The sequence below is a fragment of the Anabrus simplex genome, chromosome 5 (assembly GCF_040414725.1).
Source record: "Anabrus simplex isolate iqAnaSimp1 chromosome 5, ASM4041472v1, whole genome shotgun sequence".
NCBI lineage: Eukaryota > Metazoa > Arthropoda > Insecta > Orthoptera > Tettigoniidae > Anabrus > Anabrus simplex.
The window spans coordinates 30,991,900-31,010,314 of record NC_090269.1 but is presented as its reverse complement, the minus strand read 5'-3'; the positions used below and the strand labels follow the sequence as shown (position 1 = coordinate 31,010,314).

Here is an 18,415-nt window from a genome sequence, read left to right as displayed (position 1 = left end):
ATTATTGGAAAGAAAGATTTTTAGGAAGAAAGTCTTACAAATGGAAGGATTCCAAGGAAGGAAGGAAAAGAAAACAGGCACAAAGTGGACTGAAAACGGGAAAAAGAAGCTCAGTGAAACAATGAAAGAATACTGGAAGAAAAAGAAAGAACTAAGGAGGAAGAATTGAAATTGTAACGTCGTCCTTAGAAGGCCGAAACGCAAGAAGAAATAATAATAATAATAATAATAATAATAATAATAATAATAATAATAACAACAACGTTATTTGCTTAATGTCCCAGTAACTATTTTTAAGGTTTTTGGATGCGGCGAGGTGCCGGAATTTAGTCCCGCAGGAGTTCTTTTGCGTTCCAGTAAATCTACTGACATGAGGCTGACTTATCTGAGCACCTTCAAATACCACTGCACTGATCCAGGATCGAACCTGCAAACTTGCGGTCAGAAGACCAGTGCTTCAACCGTCTGAGCCACTGAGCCGGGCACGTTGGGCTTTAAAGGCACATGAAGCGAAATACAGAATGAATGAATGGAATCTGTAATTACCATAATTCAGGAGACGATCAAAGCAGTTAGATTCTTGTGATTTCATTGGTATTCATGCGGATGAGACCTTACATTTATCAAATAGATCTCAAGTCGGTATAATATTCTGGTTTTGCTCAAAACATGATACCACAGAAAGTTTCATAGGCTTTTATGATGTTTCGAATGAGAAGACTACATCGGGCTTATCAGAATTAATTGTCGACATTCTGTGAAAGTGAGGAGTATTGATAAAATCGTATGTCAAACAAATGACGTGCTCCACAATGGCAGGAAAAGATGGGGGTGTTCAGCATTACGTTAAACAAGTTTGCCGACAGGCAATGTTTCTACACTGCTATGCCCACCAATTATTACCTTGTTCCTCTCCATTGTTCCAAAACAATATAATCAGTCAGGCTCTTCATTCATAAGCTGACAGCATTTCATTCACATTTTAGTAGATCCTCAAAGAGAGCTCATCTTCTGGAATCCAAAGGATTCAGATTTTCACAAGCATATACTATGCATTGGAGCTTTCATTTCAGAGCAGTCCATACAACATTTTCACTCTATGATGATTTAAGACAGGTTTTTGAAGATACTCCACAGAATAATGAGGGTTGGGACAGTGAGTCGTACAATTCTATGGTTGGGATGCTTAACGTACTCAGGAAGGCCCAATTCATTTATTTGCGCTGTCTCTACAGGGAATATTTTTTTATTTATACAAACCATCTCCTTGTTCGACTGAAATATAAAACCACATGTGATGTAATTCTGTGCAATACTGAAATTAGGAAAACCACTGGTATCCTCAAGGACATGCGATCAGTAAACACGATATCCTCTTGCATTGAAAAATGTCGTAAAAGAAATAGTGAGATGCAGATGACACGACATTCCAAACGTTCAAAATTTTAACAATGAAGTCCTTGACACCTTAATTATGCAAATGGAAATATGGTTTGACAATTTTGAAACCATTCAGTTTGTTGAATTGTTGGATCCAACTCTCTTCATAGTTTACAAAGAGAGCTTCCCTGCTTTTATACTGAACAATCTTATGAACATATAACCCTTTTTTTAATAGAGAAATATTGGAAAATAAATTGATAAACATTTATTCCGATATAGAAAAATATCTGTCCCCTCAAAAGCTTTTACATCATATTGTCCTCAATGACCTCAAACTGGGTATGTTGAAATGTCAAAATTAATTCGCTTAATATTAACATTTCCTGTGACCACGACTTCCTCTGAAAGGAATATGAGTACTCTGAAGAGGATAAAAACATGATTGCATAATACAATGAACAATGAAAGACTCAGCAGTCTCAGAACCACCCATATCAAGAAAAAGCCTATGAAGGAATTGAAGAGTGATGAACTATTAAAGGACCGTGTGTTGATCATTTTGCAACAAAGAAAACTCGACGTTTGGACTCTAGAAGAAACTGTAATATTGCCTGCCTACCCATTCATTAAATTTAATAGCTTTGCCACCGCTCAAATCATTGGCGAAGTAGTAGGCCTTATTTTTTGTGATGATTTCTTTGAACTTGTTGCCAAGGAGATGAACTTGTATCACCAGCAAACTGTTTCCACACAAAATATCAACTAAGTGCTGGAAGTGAACTGATGTAACTAGTAGTAAGGTGCGAAATTTATTTACTTTGTTTATATTGAAGGGACAGGTAAAAATGTCATGTTGGAAAGACTACTGGTCAACTGATCCCCTCAAATGTCACTGTGCCCCTTCAGAGAGGTTATTGCTACACAGCCTACCACACCAGGAAACATTATTAGAAGTCTTACCAAAGGCCTCCAGTAAATTTCACCATAATCAGTACCCCGTTATTGAAGCTAGGATAATTTGTTTATGTGCATGCACTGTAGCAATATGTTACACTGAAAATGGCCGGGCACAGGGGTTGAGCCGAGTGATGAGCACGCAGTCCGCAATGTGCTAAAAGAAACAAGACTGATTCAATGACAAAAATGAAAAAAATCTGTTCCTCATTATTGCCAAACAGGAAGCCCATCTATCCTTTCCTGAAAAGCCACTCAGATAAAACCATGAGCAGAATGTTTTTTCCCCTCCCAATTCATTAAGGGTATTTGTGCCATGTGAGCAACAAAAATGTTCCGTCAAATTCATTGAAGTGAGCATTATTCAAGCATGAGATCTCAAGGAGCTCCTTTTAGGTGCAATATAGACCTGCACAAACATACCACCAAGGTGACAATAATAGATTCAATGCCCACCATGAAGCATGAACAAGCTTATCATGGCCTGGGAAGAGATGGATGTAGAACACAGATTGAAGGAAAAGATGGTTGTTTTTAACATGGACATGTTGGCTAGGAGACAGTCTTGCACAGACAATTTTCAGATACCACAGTAACTATGGCAACCAGTGTACGTCGTCTATGTGTATAAGGACAATACAGATGTTAATTCCCATAGGGAATTTAAAATATTTGTCCTGAATGAGTAAATTTATAATACCAATATAATGGTCCGTTGTTGGACATTATAAATTTTCCAGCTAACTCATTCTTGGTTGCCTGCGTTTCGCCCTCGTGTGCTAAGTTAGGCTCATCAGTTGGGACTTAGCACACCACCCAAGACGCAAGGCTAGTGCATACCGTGGAGGCCACTGCATAGGCTACTTGAAGCCACCAGCAGTGCCAATGCACTATAAGAGCTATGTCTGATGGCCAGGCAGGCATCAATTTTTGGAAATGAGATATGTCTGATGGCCAGGCAGGCATCAATTTTTGGAAATGAGACATAACTCTCATAGTGCATTGGCACTGCTGGTGGCTTCAAGTAGCCTATGCAGTGGCCTCCATGGTATGCACTAGCCTTGCGTCTTGGGTGGTGTGCTAAGTCCCAACTGATGAGCCTAACTTAGCACACGAGGGCGAAACGCAGGCAACCAAGAATGAGTTAGCTGGAAAATTTATAATGTCCAACAACGGACCATTATATTGGTAGTATAAGGACAGGAAAAAACACACAGTACACACTTCCATGCTACTCTGTGTAATTACAGTAAAACCTTGTTAATTCAAAGTCGTTGGGACTCAAAAATCGGACTTTGAATTACGTGATTTCGAATTAACCGCCAATTCGCAATTCAGAAGTACCAACCCTTGCCGCGTTACAAAATATTCTAAGGCCCGTTACTGCATCCAGTTAACCTTGATTCACAGTTTATACCTTTCAAATGCCATGAAAAAGAACTATTTCCAAAATGTATCCAAGAAGGTGCATTTACAGTATTCAAATAATGCACTCGGATATCTCACTGGCAAACATAACCTCACGCAACGAAATGAAGAAAGAAAAAAAAGCACGATTCAAAGACGAGGAGAAATCTATGCAGGCTCCCATGTAATACTATACTGTATGCATTTTAGATGTCTTGTATTTACACAGAAAGTACCCGATGCCCTTAAAATCGAACTTTTCTATGACTATCCTTGTACGATTTCCCGCCATGGCACTTCTCTCGTACTTCAGAAATGTAAACACTTGCCGCGTCACAAAGTATTATAAGACCCATTAATACATGCGATCACCTCGATTCACAGTTAAAACCTTTCAAATGCCATGGAAAAAACATTCCGAAATGTATCCAACAAGATGCATTTACAATGTTCAAATAATGCACTTGGATAAATCACTGACAAACATAACCTCACGCAACAAAAGATAAAAATCACACAATTCAAAGATGAGGAATGATGCCGGTTTCCCTGTGAAAATGCATTATTTTTTGGATTTCTGTACTGTTCGCATTTTTAGATGCTTTGTACTGGCATGGAAAGTGATTAAAACATTGTGGCTTATCGAACTTTCCTATGACGAGGGGATAAAGTTTAGATTCACAATTAAGTATTTATTTTCCACCTAGTCGATACAATGATTGCTTAAGGCAATTTTTAATGGTCAAAAGTGGTACATGTTTCGTATATTATCAACATCTTCAGCCACATAACACTGTTTAGATGAAAAATGTATAAAATTGACAAAGTAATGCTTTAGAGGAAGTGTCCTTAAAATTAACATAAGATTGACAAGATTAAAACAAACAAATAACTCAAGAGAAAATATATAAATTATTTCTACAATAGAAAGCAGTCGTCAAGGAAACACTTGTACAATATTCCATAGAGAAATTGTCCTAATAAATATTCTTTTCTTAATAATTCATGAAAAAAGATCAATTTATAAATTAAAAAATTATACAATTTATAAGTAATTATTGAAATGACGAAATCCTGATATCACAGTGCGGCTCTTATTATTAATGTAGATGAAGATATAACTAATTCCTAGTTGTCAAATCTTATTAAGCCTGCTTTCCTTTGGAATAGTAACTCCTGTCATTCTTTCACAGTTTTGCGCCGGGTGTAATATTGATGATGCGTTCTTCCTTGCTCTTGCACCTGAGGAGGTGGAGGAGCGGGGGATATAGGTGTGTCAAGAACTTCCTTGCTGTCACCTATAGCTTCAACTGAGGAGGAATAAGTTGTAGGGCTATCTGTAGGAGGAGAAATTCCAATTCTTTTTTCGTGATCCTTCTCAAGCATTTTCAAATATACTAGAATTTGATAATATAATGGATTCTTATATTCTAGGTGGAAAATAAATACTTAATTGTGAATCTATTGAAGTGCGATACGGACCATGAAGCTGATTTTATGGGATAAAGTTTCTCGCTTCCATGTGCATTGCAACGCACTACTATGACCCCCACCCCCACCTTTGTACGATTCCCCGGCTGGCACTTTCTCCTTTAAAACCATAAGACCGTTTGGGCTCGCATTAAAATAAAGCAATGCAGTTTCACCGGCAATGACAATATTGTACGGTGCCTACGAATTTATTATATGAGCCACGTTTTTCGTCAACTGTCAGCATCGCTAGTGTTCGCGGATTCTGTTTTTCCGCACACTGCCTGTTGCGTGATATTACGGAGTTCCTTAAAAGGTTAAATACAAAAGAATTCAGATTTCATTCAACTTAGCAATCATGAAGCGTACTGTAGACCCACCGAAGTGAGTAAGTGCGGAAAGCTACCCCTCCACGTTCCGGAACGCGCGTTCTGTTATGACGCGGAGTGGATAAATTTAGAGTTGAAATGACTCTGTAACATACTATTGTTTTAAAATACTATTGTTTTAAAATGTAAAGGCAGTTTCGAATTAAAAGTCTGAATTTCGGTAATGGGTCCGACATTGTACTTCGAATTACGAATTATCCGTATTTCGAATTAATTTAAATAACATGCAAAACTGTATCTCATGTTTCCGGGAACGAGAGCTTCTTCGAATGAGGCGGGATTTTGAATTAACCGATTTTGAATTATCGAGGTTCTACTGTATGTAAGTTGAAGAAACTAGTACATTTAATGTCTCCCTGTGGTAGAGGAACTTAGTTAAATTTGTCTGAATTATTATTATTATTATTATTATTATTAGTGCCTATTACAGCCAGGCATAACCCTTGTAAGACAGACCTTCCAATGTGGGTGGACAGTTTCCACTGCAGTAAGCAAAATCCATAACAGTGTAATGGAAGGAAGTTAACTATGCAAGATGCAAGAATGTTGGGGAGAGAACGAACATCCAATCCTCAAACCACATGAATAAACCATATTCAGTTAAAATCTTACAATTCAGCCAGGAACTGAATCTGGAATTCGCAAACTATAGACAAAAAAAGGCTGGGTATTTAGTTATGGCTCCCGACTCAGTAAAGATGGAAGTATTAAGTTGTTCCACCCCAACCTGTCATATTTATCCTTTTACTGTACTTGCTCTAGTTCTTTTCCAAACCGTCAATATTTGTCTTTATTCATCATTCACTAATTTCTTATTACATATCATATGAACATTATACACATCAGCCTAATCCCACAAAAATTATAGCTATATTAACCATCAAGGGAAGAGTTTCAGCTGAAACATAAATTTTGTATCCAAAATGTCTATACAGGCCCATCTTTTCTCTCTGCAAGGCTCTCAAAAGCATTCTTTTGTGTAAGATGCAGTATGTCTGTTGCATCACCATAAAAGTTTAAACGGGAGACCTTATTGGTAAACCAACCTGTCCTCAGAACAGCTTGTTCTTCTTGAGACAGTTTCTATTGCAACAATGAAGGCCACGATTGCAGAGGGACCCCAAGAGGCAAGAATGCTGGCACAGCTGCAACAATATGGGCGGGCCAGCAACAAGCACTGGCAAATTGTTTAGAATCACGATAAGGAAGCTCCCAAAAGAATCCGGAACCTGATTAACATCACCAGGTGCCCAGAATGATCTGTGGAAGTGGAAACTACCAGAATCTCCCAGTGGCCTATATAATGAGCAGTCAGTCTTAAATGAGTCAGACGTGAGCAAATACAGGCAGTTATGAGGCAGGCACAAGTCCTTCACGAGTCATTTTAGCGAAGAAAGAGTTTAATGCAGTATTAGTTGTAAAGTGAATTACTCTAGGAAAGACTCTTTGTTGGGACAGGCCATGTGGAAAGTAGGAGTTTGACATGTCAGAAGGCTGTGTGTTTGAGTGTGTGCAAGTAAAAATCAACCCATGTCAAATGAGAAACTTACAAAGTGAATGACCTTCTAAATAACTGTAAATAGTAGTGTAAAAAAAGAAAAAAAAGAACATGCTATCTTTCTGTGTAGTAATTTTCGCAGTGAGGACCTTGATAACCAGATGCAATATGTTGTTGACATGCATGTGTCTTGCTACTGTAAACGGAAGTAAAAATACACAAAAGAAAAGCTCTAAACCTATGATATGGAATGTGTTAAATTTATTGCCATCTAAACTGAAGAGAATATCTCCTAAAATGAACAATGTTGGGATTAGAGACCAAATTTTTGCATTGTTTTTATGGATTTAACTATTCAGAATGGGGAAAAACAATTTTATTGTACCAATGAAATAATAATGAACAGGACAGTAAACAGTGAAGACTTTGTGGAAGGCAAAAGGTGACATATTATTCAAAATCAAGAGTGTTGTGCTAGCGTTGATGGAACTACTTTGGCCCGAACAGAAGGTAGCAGTTCCAGTGAACATGAAAGCATGTGTTAACAGCAGTAAAATGTACTATTCGGAATGAATTCAACAAACTTATGATATCTGATTATGTAGAAGAAAATAAGAAATATTTTTGAAGAAACAAAATTCAGGCAAAGGCCATATAATTTTTCATTATATATGAATTTGACAAGATGAGAAATATGTTCATTACCGGCATCAGATATTTTGCACTACGCAAAAAAAGCAGAAGAAACAGAACATAAATTCCCAATGCTCTACAACTCGTATTAAAAATCTCAAAAAGGAATATAAAATTCCTCGCTGACATATCACTTCTTTTACAACGTTTATGCTCTTACACAAAACACTACAGGTCTAGGATTAAACAGGAATCAGTGGAAATATGTAAAAAAATTGTAATAATTTCAACAGGGACACTGGCCATCAGTTCACCAGTACATCGTTGCCAGCCATTAAAGATTTATGTAGGTAATTCCTTTTTTTTTTTTTTTTTTTTTTTTTTTTTTCAATCTGTTACTGTATTAATTCTTACTCATTTTTACTCTTGTGTCTTCAACTTCATTGTAGCATGTGCTTCTCCTCTGCCCGACTCTTGTACAATTTCTTCTTGCTCCTTTTACACACTTTTCATCTTCAAATCTATTCTATTCTTCTATCCTTGTCAGTCTTTTGTTGCTCTTGATTGTATTTTATTTATTTCTTCTACCATATTTCTTTCTCATTGTCTTTAGATTCATCCGATGACCTTATGTCTATTTTGCAATGCACGGACGTACTGAACATGAAACATCTTAATTGGAGCTAAGATGGAGTAGTCGCTTCTCACTGACAAGGCTAGCACAGCGAGCCATCTGGTGATCAACTGTCAAAACCAAACCATCAGTATTAGAGAAGTCTTCCTTGTGAGCAGACCCATTTTCTCTTCTAAAAACGCAAGGCAAAGTCTCCATGAAACATTTCTCCTTGGGTTTTTTGTCACAGCAAACAAGTCTGACTTCAAGAATATAATTTGGGAGGCATTTGATTTTTCATCATTGAAATATAATTAAGAAGATCATTCAGATGTTGCTTATGTATGTTGTGTTTATTGCTCTACTCTCCTTGCTGTTTCATGCATTTTAAAGAGAATCTTCATGTTTATTTACAAAGAAGTGTATTGGCCAAAATCAACAAAACTAAGAATGCTTTTACGGTCATAACCATTGGAAATTTATCTATGGAAATTTTTAACCCAAAATTCCTGTTCCAAGTCGAAACCCTTCCCTTGTAATAATGTTTTCCACAATGTTGTCTCTGAAAGTATGAAATTTTTAATTGAAAAGCTGTACCTGCAGTACTATCACTGCCTCCGTAGCGTAATGGTTAGGGCTATTAGCTGCCATCCTCAGGGGGGCCCAGGTTCAATTCCCAGTACTGCCAGAGATTTAAGAATAGCAGGAGTGCTGGTATGTGGTTAAAATGGGACATGCAGCTCACCTCCATTGGGGATATGCCTAAAAAAAGAGCTGCACCACCTCGGGACGAGGACACGAGTTTACATTTACAAAAAATGTATGCACAAATGCACAATTCATGAAATTAATTTCTATATTCAATATAAAATCAGTACCTTCCTCTTAATGTGTTCCAACAGATATGGATGGCCCATCAAAAAGCAAGAGTGAGCAAATTCCATCTCATCCTTATCGACTTTCAAGCCACCCCCTTCAATTGACACAACTTTATGGAAACCATCTGCAAAAATTTAAAAAATATGCATAAAATCAATGCCAAATAATAGCTTTAATAAAGAAGTAAAATTATACAACAAAAGCATCACTTACACATATTCAACTGGCGGACGAAACTAGCCATGTTGTTATGCTTGTAGTAAACAGGCAATAGTTCACGAGAAATTCTTGCTTGATTGCGTATAATAAAACTCGTCCCACTCTGAAAGAAATATTACAATAAATCACAAAACAAAAATAAGACTTCATAAGTTCCCAGATACCTAGGAACTTAAGAGAGGGGAAGAAAACAAATATGGTTCATATATATATATCTAATATTCTGAAAGAAAAGAGTGTGAGGGATTGTTTCAAGGAACATGTTGCACAAGGACTAAATGAAAAGGCTGAAGGAAACACTATAGAAGAAGAGTGGAGAGTCATGAAGAATGAAGTCGGTAGGGCTGCTGAAGAAATGTTAGGAAGGAAGAAAAGATCAACCAAGAATCAGTGGATAACTCAGGAGATACTAGACCTGATTGATGAACGACGAAAATACAAGAATGCTAGAAATGAAGAGGGTAGAAAAGAATACAGGCGATTAAAGAATCAAGTGGATAGAAAGTGCAAGGTAGCTAAGGAAGAATGGCTGAAGGATAAGTGCAAGGATGTCGAAGGCTGTATGGTCCTGGGTAAGCTAGATGCTGCATACTGGAAAATCAAGGAAACCTTTGGAGAAAGGAAATCTAGGTGTATGAATATTAAGAGGCTCAGATGGAAAGCCACTTCTAGGGAAAGAAGACAAAGCAGAAAGATGGCAGGAGCATATCCAGCAATTGTATCAAGGTAAAGATGTAAATAATTTGGTTCTGGAACATGAAGAGGCTGTTGAGGCTGATGAAATGGGAGACCCAATTTTGAAATCAGAGTTTGACAGAGCTGTGAGTGACCTCAATAGGAACAAGGCACCTGGAATTAATGACATTCCCTCTGAATTACTGACTGCCTTAGGAGAAACCAGCATGGCAATGTTATTTCATTTAGTGTGCAAGATGTATGAGACAGGAGAAGTCCCATCCGATTTTCGGAAGAATGTTGTTATACCTACTCCCAAGAAAGCCGGTACTGACAGGTGTGAAAACTACCGCACCATTAGTTTAGTATCTCATGCCTGCAAAATTTTAACACGTATTATTTTCAGAAGAATGGAAAAACAAGTAGAAGCTGAGTTGGGAGAAGATCAATTTGGCTTCAGAAGAAATGTAGGCACACGTGAAGCAATACTGACTTTACGTCTGATCTTAGAGGATCGAATCAAGAAGGACAAGCCCACATACATGGCATTCGTAGATCTAGAAAAGGCATTCGATAATGTTGATTGGACCAAGCTATTTATGATTCTAGGGATGATAGGGATCAGATACCGAGAACGAAGAATTATCTACAATCTGTATAAAAATCAGTCTGCAGTGATGAAAATCGAGGGCTTTGAAAAAGAAGCAGCAATCCAGAAAGGAGTGAGGCAAGGCTGCAGTTTGTCCCCTCTCCTTTTCAATGTTTACATAGAATAGGCAGTAAAGGAAATCAAAAAGAAATTCGGAAATGGAATCACAGTCCAAGGAGAGGAAATCAAAACCTTGAGATTTGCCGATGATATTGTTATTTTATCTGAGACTGCAGAAGATCGAGAAGTTGCTGAATGGTATGGATGAAGTCTTGGCTAAGGAGTACAAGATGAAAATAAATAAGTCCAAAACAAAAGTAATGGAGTGCAGTCGAACGAAGGCAGGTGATGTAGGAAATATTAGATTAGGAAATGAAGTCTTAAAGGAAGTAGATGAATATTGTTACTTGGGTAGTAAAATAACTAACGATGGCAGAAGTAAGGAGGACATAAAATGCAGACTAGCACAAGCAAGGAAGAGCTTTCTTAAGAAAAGAAATTTGCTCACTTTAAACATTGATATCGGAATTAGAAAGATGTTTTTGAAGACTTGTGTGGAGCGTGGCATTGTATGGAAGTGAAACATGGATGATAACTAGCTCAGAAAGAAAGAGAATAGAAGCTTTTGAAATGTGGTGTTACAGAAGAATGCTGAAGGTGAGATGGATAGATCGAATCACGAATGAAGAGATACTGAATTGAATTGCTGAGAGGAGATCGATTTGGCTAAATTTGACGAAAAGAAGTGAGAGAATGATAGGACACATCTTAAGACACCCAGAACTTGTTCAGTTGGGTTTTTTTTTGTTTTTGTTTTTGTTTGTTTTTTGCTAGGGGCTTTACATCGCACCGACACAGATAGGTCTTATGGTGACAGTTGGTTTTTGAAGGAAGTGTAGGTGGTAAGAACGGTAGGGGTAGACCATGGTATGAATATGACAAGCAGATTAGAGCAGATGTAGGATGCAATAGTTACGTAGAAATGAAAAGGTTAGCGCAGGATAGAGTGGCATGGAGAGCTGCATCAAACCAGTCTATGGACTGATGACTCAAACAACATTCTGGTGTAGGTTTTCACTGATAAATTTTGATCTTCTCCCAAGATATTAGGCTGTGTTGACATTATATCAGGTACACATTTTGACTATCATGCTGCAGCACTTGTTAAGACATGAGGTGCCTGAACTTTTATAACGGCACGAAGGTTAGAAGCTATCCAAATAACATTATGACAACTGTTTCAGCAAGAAGTAATAGAAGCTAGAGTTTAACAGATGTTTGGCAACTGTTAATTGCACAGAGATGAAGGAAGAATGGCCGCAATGGATCACACTACACCAGTCTAGACAACATCTGTATTGTTATCCTTACGCTCCGCCACCGTTTTTCTAAATTACACATCTGTAACTATCTTCATGGCCTTTTCTTATCTTCAACCTCCCCTACTATGTACTACGGCCTGGATTCTACCGATCGCATATCACCTGATTCCTATGTGCTATTATGTCACAACCTTCACACTCTCGCTGCTTCTAGAATGTTCTCTTCCCCTCTTGCCCCTACCTGTATGTTATACCTCTCGGGCATGGCAATCATTTAAATATCAACTTCTACCACCTAGAGAATTTGTTAAGCTCAGCACTTAAACGAGGAACTCAGCCACCTCAATAGGGCCCTACTCACTAACGGGTACAGCCATAAAGATATCCAGCGAGAACTCCATCCAACCAATAACCAAGTAGAAAGAAGAGGAGCGGCCAGCAGCTAAAGCCTTTCTGCCGTATATTGAGTAAATAACCGACAGGGTAGGGAGGCTACTGGAGTACCACGGAGTTAAAACCATATACAGGTTGATAAAGAAAATCCAGGAACTGTTTAGGTCTGCTGAAGACAAGCGCCATCCTCTCTCCACAGCAGGTGACTACAAGACCCCATGCAGCTGCGGCCAGGTTTACACAGGCACAACCAAACGCAGCATCGCCACACGATTGAAGGAGCATAAAAGACATAGCCGGCTAAGACAGACAGATAGATTATCAGTTGCTGAACACTCGCTGCTAGCAGGCCATGGCATACAGTACAGCGACACTGAAATCCTGAAGCACACCAACAGCTTCAACCATAAGGAGGAATATGAATGCGTAAACAAAGCCTGGTTTCCAGTCTTGAAAGCCTTAAATCATCAAGGACACGACAGCCGTGGCAGACCAGAAGAAAGCAACAGGTGATCAGCTGCCTGTCTCCGCCAAGGCACGTCAATGTACACCAGGCTCCCTAACTCTTCAACCATTGGCCAAAGAACAGTCAATCAGCGACCGCCTCTCTACCATGGCAGCCAATAGGCGCAGAAGCCTGTCTCCCCCCCCCACACACACACACACACATATATATATATATATATAAAGAACTGTTAAATGAGAGGTTGGAAGTTATTGGTTGAAGAGTCATGGTGTAGCAAGGTTATACTTGTGACCATGTGAATGACATGCTTTTAAGCAGTCAGCTGTTTTATTTGTGTTTTGATGTTGTCACCTCGATGTGCAGCGATTGGCAGTTGTCCTTAAATGGTGGTTCGTGATGTGAATGTTTTGTTTTTGACAACAGTGATTAACGTTATGTGTGTAATTTGTAAATAAGTGTAAATAAAATAATTGTACCAACTGACAGCATCTCGTGTGCGTCTTTGTGGATACATTAACTCCCTTATGTGTTCATGACAATGCCAGAACTTAGTTTAAGTTTGGTTTGCTGTGAGCTCGCATCCGGAAGACAGTGGGTTTGAACCCCACTGTTGGCAGACCTGAAGATGGTTTTTTCCCATGGTTTCCCATTTTCACACCAGGCAAATGCTAGGGCTGTACCTTAATTAAGGCCATGGCTGCTTCCTTCCCATTCGTAGGCCTTGCCTCTCCCATCGTCGCCATAAGACCTATATGTGTTGATGCAAAAAAAAAAAAAAAAAGTTTGGTTTAGGTTTGCTTTGAAATAAATTCACCAGCTACTATGCTCGTTGTCTTCCCACTAGTCTGCTTCCCTGTATTATTCCCGATTCTAATTTATTCTAGTAACAGTGTGTATTAACTGAATGTTTCCGTAACTTGTATTACTCTGCATGCACCTGTAATGTCTATCAATTACCTATAATTTTTAATTGTCATAGGTGATCGATATCCAAAATGGTATATCATTGCATCCCATACTGCAAAAATAAGAGTGGGAAATCTAAAGGGATTTCATTCCACTAATTGCAATGTGAACCAGACCTCGGGCAGAGATAGCTCTGAATATTTCTAGAAATAATTTTGTGCCTGACTTAGAATCGATAACTTCTCAAGTAAACAGAAGGCAATTTGTTGAGTTTGATTTTCATCCTGAACTAAAAATTAAGTTGAAAAACGTTTTTCCCAGAATATTTGAAGATCATCTCATTTGCAAAGCTCCTGAACAAAATCCTGAATGTAGAAAAATAATGAAATAAGAATAGTGCACAGAGAGAGAGAGAGAGCGAGAGCGAGAGCGAGAGAGAGAGAAAACTGAAAGTAATGTCTGTACTGCTGAAAAAGTACAATTAAAATCTGATAAGCTACATTACCTCACCGAACAACTTGTGTGCATTACGATCACAATTTTCCTGTTTATGTGTGAGGCCATGGTATTTATGTCCAATTGAGTGTGAAAATTTCACTGAAATTGTTCTTCCTATTTTGGAAGAATTGCCTCTACTGAAGTACACATGATCCGACAACTGTCAAACTGTTAAGCAAAGCTTATATGTGAAATTACAGTTCCAGCAATTTTTGTTAAAAATGAGTGCCAGAGAGAACGCTTGGAACGTGCTAAAAACATCAATAACAAGGTGATTTGTCGGAAAATAATCAATAAAAGCAGCGCACTGTGTCTGTCGAATTCTGGAAAGGGTCAACCTGCTAACACTGTGAGATGAGTAGCAGAAATTTTTTGCTTTACTGCTTGTACATGCGATTAGTTTAAGTGGGAAGACACTACAGGCATAGCAGACTGCGATGGAAATAGGGTCTATAGTCAAGTTCGTATTCAGTTTCATTTGGTGATATGATTTACCAGAGAGGTGATGTACCCACACACAACATTTTGCGGTCCTCTGGGCCGGATCAGCTAACGTTCGCTGCTCAGTGCCAGATGTTATGAGTACTAATGTGAATTTTCAGGCATGGGTCTTTCAGATCGTATGTTACGCTAGTAATTAGTACTGAATAGGTGGAACCTAATAGATATCTCATCTCTGTGATCTCAATTCAATACGGAAACATCAATGAAACTCGTATCTTTGAAATCTGAAGGTACTCGACCAGAGTTAGAAATATTCAAGGAATATGAACGGCATAGTGAAGAGAGAGATAGCTTTGAAACAATGAACTTCAATGTAGAGGAGGAAAATTGACTAGATCTCTTGAAGCTAATTCTGAAGCTAGCAAGTGTCGTAGTGCTCGATCTGACAATCACTAGACTTCTAGCAATAGCAGAAACAGAATCAAGTTGCCCACAATTAAACTTCCAGCATTTAACAGTGTTATCACAGAATTTCATCATTTTCACGATACATTTCTTAACCTTATTGTCAATAATGAATCACTAGAAACATTCAGCGATTCCACTACCTACTGAGCTCTTTCACTGATTAAGTTCATACAGTTATCACCAACCTTCCAGTTACAAACACTAACTTCCAAGTAGCCTTTGATGCTGTATGCAATCATTACAATAACCCCAGGCTGAATGAATCAGAGCATCTCAAGAACTTGTTAAACTTGCCTTCCTGCCATGACTAAGATTTCTGCACGAGCTTTATACTCTGCTGAATCAACCCGTAAGTAATCTGAATGATTTAAAACATCAGAATCGAACATGCCTCTGGATGAAATAATTATCTCCCAGTTGATTCTTAAGGAAACAGAAACTTCAATTCACAGGGAATATAAGACCAAAACATTCCCTATACTTGCCCAAGCATTTGACTTTCTGGAATCGAAGTGTAAGTCCATAGAGATTATCTACTAGCCTGCCCACAAGGTATGGAAATGTGCCAGATTCATCCTCTCAGAAGCAGTTTTATGTCTAGAAAGCTCATGTAGTGTAGGGTTACCAGACGTCCGTATTTACCAGGACATGCCCTTATTTTTAGCGTCTGTCCTGACGTCCATATTTATTTTTTAATTATTTGTTGATTGTCCGTATTTTTGTCTAATAGTGTTAAAATGAACTTTTTCCAACTCTAAACCCATTTTTGTAAACTGAAGACTCGCTTATTCCATAACCTTTGACTTCAGCTGCAGCTTGAACTTTTAAAATTCCTGTAGTTTCTGGCTAGTATATTATCGCTGGTCGAAGTCTATAGTTGAAGTTGCCGATAGAATACAGAAACGGAAGCTAAAGACAAATCATTTTCATCCATATTGCTGCTTAGTTGTGCCACAATCCTTGTGATCTACTCTACAATATCTGTTGTCACAAACCAGCAGTTATTGAATTTTAAAGGTAGAACCCATACAACACATTATTGTCCACTGCACTTAGCCTTGCTGGATTCAGGTCCCTATTCCTGTTTTATGTCAACTTGTGCCCAGTACTTGAAGATATGTCAGCAACACAGGGCAGAATGCCACTTCAAGGAATTGGTGACACCACTTCCCAGGCTCATTGCATTTCAGATCAAATTAGCTCTCTGAATAGTATGTTCAGTATGTCAGCAACTTGCATAATTCTTCCTAAAGACAGTGATAACTTTCCAGGAGAAATGCTTGATTGCACAACTTAGAAAATTCCCACACATCTTGAATTAGCTGACCCAGAATTTTATGAAAGCAGTAAAATTTATGTCCTCTTAGAAGTAGCAGTGTTTGCATATATTCAACAAGCAAGCAGTTTCACCAAAGATGAAATCCACCCGGTTTTAATAGAAAGTGACCTAGGATGGATCATGGCTGGAAAGTATGAACAGTCTCCCCACGCTTCATGGCAGTCGGTTGTGTCTTGCTTCTTCAAGACCGATAGTGACGTCTAGAAACAGCTCCAGAAATTCTGGGAGATCGAAGAGAGAGATCAAGCTCCTTGTACTACAGAAGAAATACGCAAAGCCCATTTCACACAAAATAGCAGAAGACACTCATCTGAAATGTTCATAGTTTGTTTACCAATCCGAGAAGTTCCCTAGCAAACTTAGGTATTATTGTCAATATGGACCAAAAATGAAATTTATTTCTTCCTATCTCTGATATTCAAATCAATTATTTCTGGCAGTTGCATTCACTAGAGATCTATGAACAATCAGAGCATCCCTTTGGTGAGATTAGTATGCTTAAGTCGAGTTGCTCTTCTGAAAACTCAAAAATCACTTTCTCGTTTACAGCTCTGTGGAGCCCTCCTACTCTCACAACTAGTCAAGAAGACTTTTGCAGAAAATGAAATGATATTCAACTTATCAGACATCTTCCTTTGGACTGAACCATAGTTTTGACAGGGACATCAACTCCATCTATGAAATGGAAGACATTTGTTGCAAACAGAGTTTCTGAAATTGAAAACATCACTGTGGATGCTCAATGGCAACAGGTGGCCTTGCTAATTTGATTTCAAGGGGATGATGCCCAGAGTCTCAATGACAGATTGTGGTAGCAAGGACAATCTTGGCTTCTTCAGCCAGATTAATGGCCAACATCTCATCATGTCAGGGCCACTCAAGACACACCGGAGAAGTGATGTTAGGGTAGAATGTCATGTCGTCTGAGCACAAACTATGACTATGAAAATACCCAAGATTTCAAAACAACTGGCATCCCTAATTTCAGGACTATTTACTAGGCCCATCAGCTGTTGCCCATAGGTCACAAACTAGGGCTATGACTACAGTATTTTAAAAAAATATTCTTTGAAGAATGAGAGTATTGAATAAACTATGACAGTTGGGTGAAATACAAGACTCAGTAAGGTCTCTCAAATCTAGTACTGTATGGGATCAGAAAAGAACAACAGTTGACTAAAGGACGGACACAAAAGACAAGAAAATCAACAGTAGCCTTACATAACTGGAAGCCATTTCAGAGCCAAGTAGTAGTAGTAGTATGTTTTTTTGGTTGTGGCAGGGGAAAATCTTTTAAAGACACCCCTCGGTGTGGGAGTTGGATTTCCACCAACTAAAAAACCCTGCCCTTTTCACTCAGCCCATTCTGGAACTCCTTGACAGCATGAGATCAGAATGGAGTGATTTATATTATTATTCTCTTCCTTTCTCCTTTGTTCCCATAATGCATGTCACCATCGCCTTTACTGTGTTCCAGGCAAGCAGGCTCTCCAACATGATTTGAACCAGATTCCCTAGCGTGAGTCGTCGGCCAAGTTGTTGGCAGGCTTTCCTTCGTTCTTCTTCCCATCAAACACAGCAGAAAAAAGTGTGTTCTACTGTATCCCTTTCAGAACAGTACCAAAACGATCTCCCTGCGTCTTTCCCATCTTCATGGCGTATATGCCAAATCTTCTATGTCCTGTCAGGAACTGCAACAGAAAGTAATCTACCTGCCGATGTCTACATTTCAGCCAGCCTCTTATGTCGGGTATTAGCTTTTTTGTCCATTGGCCAACATCGGTTGTGCCATCCCATCGGTCTTGCCAGT

General features: G+C 38.6%; 1 protein-coding gene across 1 annotated transcript in view; it reads right to left on the bottom strand.

The window, feature by feature from the left end:
* Window positions 1-18,415, bottom strand: part of Hsf (Heat shock factor) — a 197,097-nt gene that overhangs the window by 162,970 nt on the left and 15,712 nt on the right. The window contains exons 2-3 of the mRNA XM_067146826.2: window positions 9,440-9,548; window positions 9,226-9,350 (exon numbers count right to left, since the gene is read on the bottom strand). Coding sequence (XP_067002927.2) covers window positions 9,226-9,350; window positions 9,440-9,548 — 234 coding nt within the window. The remainder of the gene's footprint in view (window positions 1-9,225; window positions 9,351-9,439; window positions 9,549-18,415) is intronic.